This window comes from Cydia splendana, chromosome 4 (genome assembly GCF_910591565.1).
Source record: "Cydia splendana chromosome 4, ilCydSple1.2, whole genome shotgun sequence".
NCBI classification, from domain to species: domain Eukaryota; kingdom Metazoa; phylum Arthropoda; class Insecta; order Lepidoptera; family Tortricidae; genus Cydia; species Cydia splendana.
In genome coordinates this window covers 24,280,559-24,297,587 of record NC_085963.1, presented here as the reverse complement: position 1 = coordinate 24,297,587, position 17,029 = coordinate 24,280,559, and the positions used below count along the sequence as shown (strand labels likewise).

The 17,029-nt window shown below is 37.3% G+C and overlaps 2 protein-coding genes across 5 annotated transcripts in view; both read left to right on the top strand.

The window, feature by feature from the left end:
- The window catches only part of LOC134790150 (titin homolog), a 113,552-nt gene that overhangs the window by 70,793 nt on the left and 25,730 nt on the right, over positions 1–17,029 (top strand). The window lies entirely within an intron of this gene.
- Positions 9,841–13,085, top strand: LOC134789600 (uncharacterized). Its single transcript, XM_063760171.1, has 2 exons — positions 9,841–11,220; positions 11,514–13,085. The coding sequence occupies exons 1-2, from the start codon at positions 10,117–10,119 to the stop codon at positions 11,808–11,810; spliced, it is 1,401 nt and encodes a 466-aa protein (XP_063616241.1). The 5' UTR covers positions 9,841–10,116; the 3' UTR covers positions 11,811–13,085.

Below are 17,029 nucleotides of genomic sequence, written 5' to 3'. Positions count from 1 at the left end.
TTACGTTCCTTAAATTTTAACTGACTATTTAATATAATTAATGACCCACCATGTATGGAACTAAGTCTGGTGAACGAACTTCCCGCCTGGTGATTATAAAATTGGGGCATTAATTCATTATTATTTAACCAATGTTCAGTAAGACATAAAATATCAATATTAAAATCATTCAAAAAAACTTCTATCTGTAATTTTTTTCCTCTAATACATTGAATATTTTGATGCACCAGGTGGATATACTTTCCATGTTTGCAGTATTTTTCATTATATTTATTTAAAACTAAATTGCCAGAGACAGAATCTTTTGTCTTAACAGCTAGTTTAAATCTATTAAATCATTGGTTATGACTGGAACCAATTCCATGTTCATACTGGGCTGCTCAATAGGAGCAGAATTGTCTGCCAAATTCTTGGCAGAAATGTCAAGTAAATATGATAGCGATAAAGCTATTTGTCTTTTGTAATAATCTGAAAGGCAACACTTGGCTTTAGTCAAAAACACCATAGGCATATGGTATTTACTATAACAAAATTGTTAGTGTCAATTATGCTAATTATGTATGAATTGTAATCATAAACAATAAATAAAGGTAAAATAATCCTTGATCTTAAATAGTTTTTTAAGTCTGTTAAAATTTTTATTCGAATTAACTTTGAATTATTCTACTTCTACAAAGGATGGATTTTGTTAAATTAAAACGGACTTCATTGCGTCTTAGAACTTAAATAAATGAAAATTAATTTTTGGTTTTTCGTTTCGATAGTTTTAACAACTTACTCTTGAACTAACTAACACAATAAACCGAATGCGGTATTTTCGGTTAGACTAAAGTCCAAGATCTTCAATAAAGTCCAAGTTAGAGAGGTCATAGATTGACATTATCTCAGATACAGAGGTCAATTCCTATAACATTCTAAAAAAACAATGAAGCAAATGTAATCTTTCAAATATAGTTAGTCTCAGTAAAAGAGGTAAAATACACTCTCTGTCTCAGTAATTGAGGTAAATTTGACTATAAAATCGAAACAACTAATCTCAGTTAGGGTAGACCGAGGCGATTCGGATCACTGGGGAAATCGGATCAAAATAAGCATTTCTGTAAAATTTGAAAGATCACGGTTAGTTACAGCCAGTCAATCAGCGTCCCGCGTTCGCTCTGTTCATAACGCATGTCGCCACAGTTACTGCCATTGGAAAAGACTCACGCGTCGGTCACGGTGACACTTCCCGATGAGTCGCTCGTACAGGTGTATTGTGATTTTACCGCCGATGTAAAAAATGTGCAAATACAGTCCGCGATAAAAGTAAACGCAAAAGGCTAAAGGTTTGTAATTGTTGTTACTTATTGTTAATGGCGCATAGTGTTTCCTGATTTGATTTTGTTTTTATTGTATTTAAAGGTATATTTCCGTTACGCGAAAATAATTCAAACATATGATATGGAGTTATTCGGATCATCTGATTGGGGGCGATTAGGATCACATTATAAAACAAGGTTTTTGGACGTTTTTTTTTGGCTTATTTTATGTTCGCATGTTTTAGATGGTGCGTAGTTCAAGCCTTTCTATCTCTGGTTTTTTTTAAGTTATGAGTGTGATATTTCGTATGAAGATAAACAATTTCGTTGGCTATCATATGGCATTCTTGGTTTCTACTTATCTGTAACAGTTCCTGTGTTATAAGCCTTTTTTTGAAAAATGAGTTTTGTTTCATTGTGTACTTGTGCATGTTTTCAATGAAACACTCTGATTTTTACAGTGAAACAAATGTAATAATTATAGTCTACCATGAAACATCGTTAATAGACATTGAAACGGTGTAATAAATAAGTGACATTAATACATATATGCTTTCACTCAATTAATGAGAAAGGAAAGGAGAAAATAGTGGTAGGCTGAAATTAGTTATTTAAAAGATTTCCGACATATGGAATCATTATAAGATTGCTGAAATATCTAAAAGCGAAAGACTTGTTTCATTGTACACACACCTGAGTTTCATTGTGAATCGAAAATCTGGTCGGCAGGTACGGCATGCTGCGAAAAAGGCGCCTTTTATGTCCACGGAGCATGATTGCCAACTAGGTAGACGTGGGAGGGTTTTGAGCATCTCCATGCTTGATTTCATACACTTTCTTGCAACATAGTGTTTATACACGACTGTTTCAATGTAAGACATGTGTCCTTAACCTTGCCATCAATGAAACATTCAACATATAAGCCATCCTATCTCAGCCATTCCTAAAGTTAAGTATCTTATATTTTGTCATATGATAGACAAATTATTACCAATTTTCATGGTATTTTAGTTTCACAAATTTAGCACATAGGTTTTAATTATTTAAATAAATAATGAGTTTGTTTCATTGTGTGCTGGTACTGGTGTTCAGTGAACATCATGTTTCATTGTATACTACATAAAAATGTTTCATTGTGAGACTAGGGGGTGTTTTTTTAATCAATTAATAAAAACTGCACCAAAGAGTGAAAGAAATTTAAAAATATTTAGCTCCAAATAAACTTTAATACACATACAACATAACAAAAACTTAAAATTTAAATTATTAAATTAATACTGAGCATAGGTTATAGGTTATACTAGAAGAGCTTTTGAGCGAAATGAGAAGATTAGAAATAGACATACTAGGTATAAGCGAAACACGCTGGGAAGGAAGTGGAGACTTTTGGAAAGATAATCACAGAATAATTTTTACAGGAGAAGAAAGAGGAAAGAACGGTACGGCTATTATTCTTAATAAGAAATGGGGCCTGCAAATAGAAAACACGATGCATCTTTGTGATAGAATCACAGCTGTGAAAATAAAAGCGGAACCGCAAAATATGCTCATTATTCAGACATATATGCCAACTAGTTCACACCCGGAAGAAGAAGTAGAAAGTGTATACGAGAAAATGGAAACATTAATGGATACAAATAAAGAAAAAGAACAATTGCTAATACTAGGAGATTTTAACGCAGTGGTGGGAGAAGGTAGAGACGGAGAGACAGTTGGTAGGTTCGGGCTGGGGAATCGCAACAGAAGAGGAGAAAAACTGGTACAATTTTGCAAAGAACACGACCTAACAATAACAAATACGTTATACGATCAACCTTATAGAAGACGTTACACATGGAAAATGCCTGGTGACATAGCTAGATATCAACTAGATTATATATTGATAAAACGAGAACACAGAAAGTGTGTAACAAAATGTAAGAGCTACCCAGGAGCTGATGTAAGTACGGATCACAACATGGTTATGTGCAATCTTAAAGTCAAACCAAAAAGATACAAGAGAGTAAATAGAAGCAAGAAAATAGATCTCAGAAAACTAAAATGTGATATTGAAACTAATGTGCAATATAGTAACTCAATAGGAGGAAAATTATTAGAGTATAAGGATAAATATATAAGTGACAATTCGTTTAATGAAATAGATGAAAGATGGGACGACATAAAGAATATAATGACGGAAAGTGCCAGAGCCACTGCGAAGAAAGAGAAATTAATCCCTAGGAAAAAATGGCTCACGGCAGACATTATAAGCTTGATGATAGAAAGAAGGACTATAAGAAACAGAACTGATGAAGAAAGCCTGCAAAACTATAAGAGAATCACAAATAAAATAACGTTGTTGGGTAGAAAATCAAAAATAGAAGATATGGAAAAAGACTGTGAAATTATTGAAGAACTCATAAAAAAGGGAGAAAATGACAAAGCATACGGAATCATAAGAGAACTACATAGGAACCATAAAACCAAATCAACAACAATAACAAACGAGAATGGACATATAATAACGGACAGCAAGGATATTCTGGCAAGGTGGATAAGATATGTAGAAAATCTGTACAAAGGAGATGGACTGGAAGAAAATGATATTGAGATTGAAGGGGAAGTGCCTAAAGATGACATGGGGCCAGAAATAATTAGAGGAGAATTCGATAGAGCACTAAGATCAATAAAAAACGGAAAAGCCGCAGGTGCTGATGAAATCTATATAGAAATGATAAAATACGCTAACAACCCAATCTTAATGGAAGAAGTTTTTAAGCTGGTGTCGAATATGTACGCAAAAGGAAAAGTACCCAAGGACTTTACAAGGACGAAAACAGTAATGTTACCAAAGAAAGCAAACACCATGAAGTGTGAGGAACACAGAACGCTTAGTCTAATATCACAAGCTTCAAAAATCCTACTGAAGATAATACAATATCGCATACGAGATAAGATTGAGAGCAACCTAGGAGAGGACCAATACGGATTCAGGAAGCAGAAGGGTACTAGAGAAGCAATACTGGCATTGAGATTGATCTTAGACCGACGATTAGATATAGGCCATAATACAAGTGTAGCCTTTATAGATCTGGAAAAGGCTTTCGACAAGGTGGATTGGAAGCTGATGATGAGCAGACTTAAAGAAATAGGATTAGACTACAGGGATCGGAAGATAATATATGAACTATACAGACAACAAGAAACAATTATAGAAGTAGAGAATGAAAAGGGAATGGCTAAAATAAGACAGGGGGTAAGACAGGGATGCTCATTATCACCACTCATATTTAACGTGTTCATTGAAGCTGCTATCCTAAAGGTTTTGGATTCAGTAAAAGAGCAGGGCATTCAAATAAATGGAAAGAGAGTAGTATTTGTTAGGTTTGCGGATGATATTGCAGCCTTAGCCAATAACAACACTCAATTAGAAAAGTTGGTAAATACAATGGATAAAATATTTCAAGAATTCGGACTAAAAATTAATGACAATAAAACTAAATTCATGGAAGTGTCTAAGACAGCTAATATAAAGAGTGAGCTAAAAATAAGGGGAAGAGATATAGAACAAGTCAAGAACTTCAAATATTTGGGAAGTATCATAACAGAGGACACAAGATGTACTCCAGATATAAAAGCAAGAATTGCAATGGCTAAGCAGACTTTTTATAAGAAGAAAAACCTTTTTAAATCACGTATATCCTTAAACTTACGGAAGAAATTTATGAAAACATATATATGGTCCATCGCACTATATGCATGTGAGACATGGACGCTAAATAAGAGAGACGAAGAATACCTACAAGCATTTGAGATGTGGTGTTGGCGAAGGATAGAAGGAATAAGTTGGACTGAAAGAGTTACGAATGAAGCTGTCCTAAACAGAGTGAAAGAAAAGAGAAGTCTAATGAGTGTTATTAAAAATAGAAGAGGAAGAATGATAGGCCACCTGCTACGACACGACCACTTCATCAGAAACATCATAGAAGGGAAAATAAATGGAAAGAGAGGGAGGGGAAGACCAAGGAAGAGTTATATGAGCCAAGTAAAGGAGCATGTAGGGGCCGTGTCGTACCAGGACACTAAGGGGCTGGCTTTGGACCGACCAAGGTGGAGACAACTTCATCACGCTGCACCGACAAGAGCCTAGCTCTTAAATTGAAAGAAAGATAGGTTATATATTGACAACTTGTACGCTAATATTATTAATACTCTCGGGAATGCCGCCAGTTATAGTTATATTGACAAGGGATCGAGTAAGAAGCGTCATGTGGTAGGTTGGAACAAACATGTACGTCAAGCTCATGCGGAGGCTCGGCTTGGGTTTCAAAATTGGGTCATGTGTGGAAAACCAAGGGCCGGGGTTGCCTATACGAACATGATTGCATCTCGGAAAGCTTTCAAGGACAAATTAAAATGGTGTCAGAACAATGCAGAGCAAATTAAAATGGACATTTTAGCTACACACCATTCTAATAAAAATTTTAAAAATTTCTGGAAGCAAACCAATAAATTGAGACCGAGGGCGGGCCTCCCTGTGAGTGTAGAGAGTGTTAGCGAGCCTAAGGAGATGGCTGATTTGTTTCAGAAGCATTTCAAGTTTGAGTCTCCCTTGGGGCCCTGCGGGGGCTCACCTCCAACGAGGTGTGTGCCTTCGGGGCCTCTGGTGAGAATCACAGCTAAGGAGGTGGCATCGGTGGTGAAGAACATGACGCGAGGAAAGTCGCCAGGACACGACTCCCTTAGCATTGAGCACCTGCAGCATGCAGGGGTACACTTACCTAGAGTACTCGCCATGTTCTTCAGCTTCTGTGTCAGCCATACTTATATACCGAGCGACATGATGAGAACCGTGGTAGTACCAATTATTAAAAACCGTACAGGAGACACCTCGGACATTAAAAATTATAGGCCCATTTCGTTGGCTACGATTGTAGCAAAGGTGTTGGACAGTGTGCTTGACAAACAGTTGGAAAAGCACACGGTACTTCATGATGCACAATTTGGATTTCGGCAGGGCTTATCCACCGAGACGGCAGTCCTTTGTCTTAAGCACACTATCCGATATTACTCAGACAGGAAAACACCAGTTTTTGCGTGTTTTCTTGATCTCTCGAAAGCCTTCGATCTGGTGTCCTATAACAGACTTTGGCAGAAACTGTACGAGGAGACGTCTTTACCCGGGGAATTGGTGGAACTGTTCAGGTTTTGGTACGGCCACCAAACTAATGTCGTTAAGTGGGCGGGCTCGCTATCCGATGAATATAGGTTGGAGTGCGGGGTCAGGCAGGGGGGGCTTACGTCGCCCAGACTCTTCAGCCTATATGTCAATCGGCTGATCGAGGAGCTCAGCAACACTATGGTCGGATGTTCAATAGATGGAACGTTCGTAAATAACATCAGTTACGCGGACGACATGGTGTTGCTGAGCCCATCGATCGAGGCCCTTAGGACACTAGTAGGTGTTTGTGAGCGGTATGCGGAGGCCCAGGGTCTCAAGTACAATGTCTCTAAAAGCGAGCTGCTGGTTTTCAGGGGAAGAACAGTCCAATTAGACGACCAAATGTTACCTCCAGTGAGACTGAATGGCACTCCTCTTAAAGTAGTAAGAGAATTTAAGTACTTGGGACACTGGGTAACCGCATCGCTAAAAGATGACGTAGACGTGGAAAGGGAGCGTAGGGCGCTGGCAGTAAGAAGTAATATGTTGATTCGTAGGTTCGCAAGGTGTACTAGCAACGTTAAAATCACCCTTTTTAAGGCGTACTGCCAGTCATTTTACACCTGCAGCCTATGGATCAACTTTACTCAAAAAACTTACAACGCCCTACGCGTCCAATATAATAACGCTTTTAGGATGCTGTTGGGGCTGCCGCGCTATTGCAGTGCTAGCGGTATGTTCGCGGAGGCGCGCACCGACGGCTTCCACGCCATCATGCGCAAGCGGGTGGCGTCGCTGGTGCGGCGCGTACGCGGCAGCGCCAACAGTCTCCTAGCCACTGTAGCAGACAGGATAGATGGCGCTTTCTGGGAGTACTGGAGTAGCCTACATGTTTATAGAAGTTAAATAAAGCACATAACATAGATAGTCACTAACATAGGTTAAGAGTAATAATAATAAGCTACTAATATATTATGGAAATTTAATTTCTGAAATAAATAATTATTTAATTTAAATTAATTTAAAAAACGCCAAACTCGAGTCTATATCTTGGTAAAAAAGTGCGAAACTTAAATAAAAAAAATTACTTTTGTTGCACGAATTCACAATAATGCTCGTAGCAGCGTGCTCCTTCTCCGAGGCGCGCTCGTGTTTTGGGGAGGTGCTGGGGGTCCCTGAGCCTGCCCTTGCTTGACAGACGGCACAAGCTGGTAACACGTAGTTTCCGAGATATCGCAAAGTTACACTGTGTCCGATTGTTTCAATGTAGAACAACTGACCCTACGTATAAAAAGAAGAGGTATCAGGGGGAATGGTCGGGAGAAAATATGACTACAGCTGCTAATAAGGTTTTAACGAAACCGCTGTCCCTACGTATAGTATTTGTTACCAACAACTAATTTTCTCATATGGGGTGAATCGGATATGTGTGATTTTACATGTTTTGGTTTGCAAAAGTTTACAGTTTTTGTTTATTTTCATTTAAGTTATATTTTGTTGCTAAATGGCCATTAGCATGTTTTGGATTTATTGTTAAAATATATAGTAGCATATAGGAGTGATATTATGTTGCGCTTTCTGCAGGTGGCGTGATAAAAAAATGAACTAGAAAGGAGGAATAAAAATAATGCTCAAATGCAAAATTAAAGTTACCAATTATAGTTGATCTCAATTATTTGACCTTTGTGATTCTTAATCATATGATTAACATTGTTAACCATTATTAATTAAGATTTGATGACAGAGTTTTTTTGATCCGTTTTACCCCTTAAAATGGGGCGAATCGGATTTTTTAAGAGGTTTTGTATTTTATTTTTCATAAATTATTATTTAAGTTTGATTTTATGTCTGAACCTTGCATTCTGTTCATTAATAAATAATTTATCCAACTGAATATTAATAAAAATAGTATCACCTTAAAAATTGTATTTATTGACCGTCAAACAAAAAATGACCCGATTCGCCTCGGTATACCCTATAGAAATCTGTTTTATCTCACTGTAACGGTTTACCGTTATTTCCAATTAAAATTCTACAAAATAAGAAATAAACTTAAACCTAAATATAACTATAAACTACTATAATACACATTTCATACTTATTATCTAAAAAAATATACACAAAAACCTTGAAAACTAATATATACAAAATAAATCTACGAACAAACAGAATTGACGACTGCATTTGCTATTAGGTAAAACTAGATGCGAATACAAAGGACTACGTCACCCGGCTCGCGATAAGCGATGTGAACCGGCCAGCTAATGAGACACATACGCGTCCGAGACATTGCTACCACGGCTTTGACAGCGAGAGGTCAAATCGACTAAATTCAAAGATACAATTTTACAGTCATGATGTGACAAATTTTTTATATGGTGTAAAATTTATTCTAATATTAAATGTGTTAAGTTCCAGTATTTCCCCAAATAGGGTGAGTGTTTTGAATATTTTGTAGTTTTAAGAGAAAGGTAACTTTCATAGTAGTAAAGTAAGGAATCATTTTCTTCTTGCCATCACATTTTCATTTAGTTCTTTCTGGGTACATTTGGCTATCACTATCTGCTTATTAACTGTAATTTTCCTATAAAAATAACGCTGGAAATAACAAGCTTCTCGAACCTTCTGGAAATATGAGTCTACCCACTTTATAAAAATCTTGTAGATTATAATCAAAGATAGGCTTAATTCTAATTTAAATGTATAAAATTACATGCCAAATTGTAGTTGACATGCATTAATAAAGCTTTTAGTTGTAGAAGTACATTTAGTAAATTTAACTTCACTTTCTTCTTTGTTTTAAATTTAAAATGATGATTCTACTTGTGACTGCCACATCATTGATCACCTTTTAATTCTTTGGGGCTCACTACACCAGCCTACTTTCTCATTAGCGCATTAATTTGGCCTAAAATCCGGATGTCGCAGTCACTTGTACAAAATTGGACTTTTCTTGAAATGGCCATTTTTACCGGAATTCCAGGGACCAAACCTGGGGTTGGAGTCGGAACCTACCAATCTGAATTCGCATGCTCCGCTTCGTTCCGGAAGGTTCCCGTGCTGGATCCGGAACCCTTTTTTTTGAAGACGGCCACCTCCAAGTTCGACGTTCTGCGATGTAGTGCAGGGAAGTGACCCCTATCAAGGACTCGTTTCACCACTGTTAATTGCCAGCTCAGAAAAGATCCACGACCTTGTCTTTCCTTTAGTTTTTTTTATTTTTTTAAAATTATATTTCGTAAAATTTACTCTGGTTAGTTTTCTTTCGTCTCATTTTGCAATCTACCTACTTCATGCGACGCTAAACGTAACATTGGCGCCCATACTGGTTATTTCTGAGCTGTGCATTATTGAAGCAAGTCCTTGGCCTTTGGTCAGTGTTTGGTTTTCATTGGTGTTGGTGGCTTTCTAATATTAGCACTTGTAATTCATCTAGTTTTTAAGTCTGATTTGAGCAGTTGTTTGGTACGTGGTTGTCAGTTTCTCACTTCATATAGTTATAGCAAAATTCTTGTTTTAAAAAAAAAAAAAAAAAAAAACACTACACTTCACTTATTCCGATTTAAAATAATTTTAAAATTCTATCGTATCTCACATTCCACTTACTTAGCAACTAAACCTAACTGCTTTTTAATCAATTGTAATCAAAACACACACTTTTTACGTTAAGATTTAAACATGTCGTACCCAATTAAATATTTGTCACTACAAAAAGCTGAGCTTGAATATGAGGTGATCCTTAGAGGTGGTTCAACTGGTTCGGTGCAGGACCTCCGAAGCCAGATAGTAAAATTGGCCATACCTCCTGAGGACATTTTGGAATCACATTTAGAGCCTGCGGTTGACCTTGATGCTGTTAAAGACAGTCTAACAAAATCCCAAACGATGCTAGCATCCCTCAAATCTAAATTTGATAAGACCCTGTTCTTGCGTACCGAAAATCTACTAGACCACATATATCACAGATTAAGGCGTATCTCAAACGTTAGTGCCACGTTAGTTGACCAGCACAAAAATTATTGCACTACCTTTAACAACCAATACAAAGAAATTACGACGTTGAGGCCGGCATCAACCTCAAATGCAAATGCAGTCTCAGTTTTGGAACCTGAAGCTACGGCGGTACTCCACTGTGATCGTAACCTGACTTCTGACTTGGCAAAACTAAAGTACTCTGGAAAAGCCTGCGTTTTTTCTTTCATTCAAAGAGTTGAAGAATTCGTAGAGGTTAGGAATATATCAAAGGATCGTGTATTGAAGTTTGCCTACGAGATTTTCACTGATGACGCATTACATTGGTTCCGTTGCAATAAAGAAAGTTTTCAAAGCTGGGACGATGTCGTCGTCCTATTAAAAAAAGACTTTAGTCCAAAGAATTACGACTATCGCCTGACTAATGAAATAAAATATCGTACGCAAGGGGAACAAGAAAACATTTCTATTTACTTGTCTATTATGCATGGCATGTTTTCGCGATTGGTTAAACCGTTGTCTGAGGAAGAAAAACTCGAAATTATCTTACATAACATCCGGCCATGTTATGCCAGCACCCTAGCCGCTTCACCTGAGATCAAGGACCTAAAGACATTAAAAACCCTTTGCACAAACTATGAGGACATTCAGTCACGCTTATCCTTGTTTCATGAACCGCCTAGGGTGACTTCTGAGACTCTAGCCCCAGAATTTGCCTACACTAAATATCATAAAAATAATATCTACTACACAAATAAAAACTACCAAAATACAAATTCAAATGAAAAACAGAAAAACTACTATAATCAAAACAAATAGTGTATAGTTATTTTTATATGTGTGTGTAGTTATTTTTAGTGTATTTTCCCCATTCCTTTTTGTGTAATATATGTATGTTTATCCTATAAATTTTGTATGTATTTATATCCTTTATCTTTCTGGTACCTTGTTGTACATTTTGCTGCATTTGTCACCCTCTTTTCACTTTCTCTTCTCATCTACTCAAAGGTTAACTGGAAGAGATCCCTCAAAGGGATAAGTTCGCCTTTGTACTTCTTACTAATTGTATGTTATTTTTGATATGTCTTTTTGTACAATAAAGAGTTTACTACTACTACTACTACAAATATCCTAACTACTCGAGCTCTTACAACTACAACAAATCTAAAACTACAGAGGAAAAGCCTACTACTACTAATGCTGTACAAGCGACAGCAAACAGTACAAAAAATGTCAACACTGCTAGTAACTCGCGTAAGTACTGTCCTAGGTGTCGCACTGATACACACTCTTTGAAAGAATGCAAACAGCCACACTTCCCTATCTGTTTTAAATGTGGTAATAAAGGTGTACGCTATCCTGATTGTAAATCCTGTAATCCTAAAGATGCAAAAAACTAAATTCAGTGGATTGTAGTGTACATAATCTTTCTAAAAAATCTAGTGAAAACTTTAGTGATTCAGAGTGGAAATCTTGGCTCAACTTCATATCTAAATTTTTCACTTGCTATTCAGTCACTGCAATCCACGATTCAGATAATATACATAACAGACCGTATGTCTCAGTTCAGATTAATGGTAAAACTATCCATGGTTTGTTAGATACGGGTAGTGGTTATACAATTCTAGGTAATAACTATCATAAAGTTTTCTTGGATGCGGGTTTCAAGCTCAACAGTACGGATACGATAAATTTATTCGCAGCTGGCAGGCATAGACTAAACAATATTGGTATGATCAATCTGCCTGTCTCGTTCTTAGATCAAACCCACATCTTGAAGGCCTACGTCGTACCAGAAGTCGAAAACTCCTTGATATTAGGCATGGACTTCTGGAGAATTTTCGAATTGTTTCCTAAAAAACTAGATTCCGTAATTTTACCTAGGGATGTTGATAAATTAGCCTCTCTATCACTAGACCCTCAACCTACACACTTATGTGACTATGATCATCTTTCGCCTGAGCAAAAAGTTACGGCTGATCATATCACTGCGCAGTTTCGTAACATTTCATATGAAGAACGTGGTCTAGGCCGCACTTCTCTAATTGCTCACAATATAGATACCGGTAATGCTGTTCCTGTTCGACAAAGATACTACAGAATGTCTCCTGAAAAACAAAGAATACTAAACACTCAGCTTGATGAAATGTTGCGTGAAAACGTGGTAGAACCTTGCGAGAGCCCTTGGTCGTCCCCTGTTCTGTTGACACCTAAAAAAAATGGCGAAATGAGATTCTGCTTAGATAGCCGTAAATTGAATGCAGTTACCATCAAGGATGCTTACAGTATTCCATACATTTCTGAGATACTCGACAATCTGCGTGACGCTAAATATCTCTCTAGTTTAGACTTGTCAAAGAGTTTTTGGCAAATTCCTATTAAGGAAGAAGACCGGTGTAAAACGGCGTTTTATATTCCTTCGCGTGGTACCTTTCAGTTTGTTTCTATGCCCTTTGGCTTAACCAATGCTCCAGCGACGCAACAACGACTGGTTGATATGTTGTTCTATGGGCCTGATTTTGAGCATAAAGTCTTTGTCTACATCGACGACATTATCATTGTCTCATCGACCTTTGAAGAACATATCTCCCTATTAGTTAGAGTTCTAGAGAAACTTAAAATGGCAAACTTAACCATTGGTTACCAAAAGTGTCAATTCTTCAGAAATAGACTGAGTTATTGAGGATATGTAGTAGATGGAAATGGACTACAACCGAACCCAGAAAAGATTGAGGCAATCATTAACTATCCAACTCCTACTAATCGCAAGGAAGTTCGTCGGTTTATTGGAACGGCATCATGGTATCGCCGTTTTATTCCAAATTTCAGTTCTATAGCTGCACCTCTAAATAAACTTACTTCACAAGCTAAAAACTCACCCCCTTTTAACTGGTCTACCGATGCTGAAGTCGCCTTCCGTACGCTAAAGGAAGCCTTAGTATCTTCTCCTATATTGTCGTGCCCGGATTATACGCAGCCGTTCCAAGTGCATACAGATGCGAGCGATTACGGCGTGGGTGCGGTCCTGACACAGGTCATAGACAATCAAGAGAAGGTTATAGCGTACATGAGTAAGTCTCTCTCTAACCAGGAGCGTAACTACAGCGCAACAGAACGAGAGGCACTTGCAGTACTTACAGCGATTGAACACTGGAGGTGCTACTTGGAGAACGGCAAAAAGTTCGTCGTGTATACCGATCACTCGTCACTTAAGTGGTTTCTAAATCTAAATAATCCCACGGGTCGTTTAGCCCGTTGGGGAGTTCGTATGTCCTCATTCAACTTTGAGATCAAGCATCGTCGTGGCTCAGAAAATGTAGTACCAGACAGTCTCTCCCGTTCTGTTGCTATTGCCGAGATTGATGAGATCCCAATTAGTCCTGACATGTTTTATTCTACAAGCGACTCGTGGTATCTAAATATTTACAACGGTTGCCAAAACACTCCTACTTCATTTTTAAATTACAAAGTAACTAACGGCAGACTATTTAGGTTTAAAAAAAGTCTAAATCCTTTAACTCGAGAGTTCGAGTGGAAAGAAGTCATTCCCCTCGAATTTAGACTCGACATTATTAGTAAAAATCATTCAGAACCTACCGCTGGCCACTTTGGCATATATAAAACACATAAACGGCTTTCTTTAAACTACTTCTGGCAGGACATGCATCGCGATGTAGTTAAATTTGTTTCTAATTGTGATATTTGCTGTGCTCACAAGCATGCTACTCATGCTACTCTAGGCATTATGGGCCGTCCTAAAGACTGCTCACGCCCTTTTCAAATGTTAAGCATGGATCTCATAGGTCCCCTACCCCCATCGAGAAAACAGAACACTTTTATATTTGTTGTGACATGCTGTTTCTCGAAGTACTGTTTATTATTTCCCATTCGTCGCGCAACCTCCGAGATAATAGCTAAGTTAATCGAGGAAAAAGTTTTCCTAGTTCACGGCGTGCCTAGTACTGTTCTTATGGACAATGGAAAGCAGTTCACAAGTAACGTGTTAAAGAAATTGTTTAATGACTACAATGTCCCTAACGTAAGATTTACGCCTAAATATACTCCGCAAGTGAACACAGTAGAACGATACAACAAAGTGATTATTACAGCAGTATCATCCTACATTGAAAACGACCATAGGTTCTGGGACTGCAATCTACCTAAAATTCAATTCGCTATGAACACATCCAGTAATGAGGTAACAAAATACACCCCCGCGTTTCTCGTTCATGGACGGGAATTGGTCACTAGCGGTTTACACTATATTGACCCAGAACTAGATGACGACATAATATTTACTCCTAGAGATGAATATGCAGAGAATCTAGGTCATTTGCGGAAATTTTTTGATAAGGTTCAATCTTCTCTAGTGCAAGCCCATACTAGGAATAGCGAACACTATAACCTACGCCGTAAAGATCATGATTTTAAAGTTGGCGATACTATTTGGAAAAAAACGTTCTACCTTAGCGACAAAAACAACATGTTTGCGAAGAAACTTGCACCGAAGTATTGTCCATGTAAGATCGTTGCTAAAAAGTCTAATTTAGTATACGAACTAGAAGACATGCAAGGGAGGAATATAGGTAACTGGCATGTTAAAGATTTTAAGATCACCAACTACAAAGTTTAATATGATTAAGTAGTCCCCTATGTACGATTTCTACATTAACTGTCTAAATTTATTCACTAGCCTCATGAAACTGACGTATAAGCGCTGGCACATACTCTAAATACACTAACTGTTAGATTAGATTCTTTATACTTTGTAAACCTCTACCGGTTTGTGAATTTCAGGCCTATCAGTAGGCTATCAGGTCTTCTAAACAGCCTGTAGTATGATCTAGACCACTGAGGTTAGTGATTAATATATTTAAGAACCATTAATAAATACATGAGAGTATTTATACAATCGTAAGTATAATACTCAATCTGCTAGGACGCAAAAACATATATAGAAATGTTTATTGCTTATTTGGCTGTGTGATGCATGTATGAAGAGGAGGTGTATGTTGAGATTGAAGCCTGAATGATGACTAGTGTATCTATTGAGTAGACAACAGAAATAGCGGGTTTTCCTAGCAAAAACCCTAACCTAAAAAGAGGGGTATGTAACGGTTTACCGTTATTTCCAATTAAAATTCTACAAAATAAGAAATAAACTTAAACCTAAATATAACTATAAACTACTATAATACACATTTCATACTTATTATCTAAAAAAATATACACAAAAACCTTGAAAACTAATATATACAAAATAAATCTACGAACAAACAGAATTGACGACTGCATTTGCTATTAGGTAAAACTAGATGCGAATACAAAGGACTACGTCACCCGGCTCGCGATAAGCGATGTGAACCGGCCAGCTAATGAGACACATACGCGTCCGAGACATTGCTACCACGGCTTTGACAGCGAGAGGTCAAATCGACTAAATTCAAAGATACAATTTTACAGTCATGATGTGACAAATTTTTAATATGGTGTAAAATTTATTCTAATATTAAATGTGTTAAGTTCCAGTATTTCCCCAAATAGGGTGAGTGTTTTGAATATTTTGTAGTTTTAAGAGAAAGGTAACTTTCATAGTAGTAAAGTAAGGAATCATTTTCTTCTTGCCATCACATTTTCATTTAGTTCTTTCTGGGTACATTTGGCTATCACTATCTGCTTATTAACTGTAATTTTCCTATAAAAATAACGCTGGAAATAACAAGCTTCTCGAACCTTCTGGAAATATGAGTCTACCCACTTTATAAAAATCTTGTAGATTATAATCAAAGTTAGGCTTAATTCTAATTTAAATGTATAAAATTACATGCCAAATTGTAGTTGACATGCATTAATAAAGCTTTTAGTTGTAGAAGTACATTTAGTAAATTTAACTTCACTTTCTTCTTTGTTTTAAATTTAAAATGATGATTCTACTTGTGACTGCCACATCATTGATCACCTTTTAATTCTTTGGGGTTCACTACACCAGCCTACTTTCTCATTAGCGCATTAATTTGGCCTAAAATCCGGATGTCGCAGTCACTTGTACAAAATTGGACTTTTCTTGAAATGGCCATTTTTACCGGAATTCCAGGGACCAAGTCTGGGGTTGGAGTCGGAACCTACCAATCTGAATTCGCATGCTCCGCTTCGTTCCGGAAGGTTCCCGTGCTGGATCCGGAACCCTTTTTTTGAAGACGGCCACCTCCAAGTTCGACGTTCTGCGACGTAGTGCAGGGAAGTGACCCCTATCAAGGACTCGTTTCACCACTGTTAATTGCCAGCTCAGAAAAGATCCACGACCTTGTCTTTCCTTTAGTTTTTTTTATTTTTTTTAAATTATATTTCGTAAAATTTACTCTGGTTAGTTTTCTTTCGTCTCATTTTGCAATCTACCTACTTCATGCGACGCTAAACGTAACATCACTAACAGAGGTAATTCAGCGCCAAAGTGCCGGGACCGCACTATGAGTCCCAGCTATAGAGGTTTCCCACTTATCCAGGTCCCACTTAACCAAGTTTCACTGTATTTCGAACTTGTATTAGACCCTGCATGACATGAAATGACATTGGAATATAAAGGTCACTTGACAGGTGAATGTCATTTTGTCTCACTCAG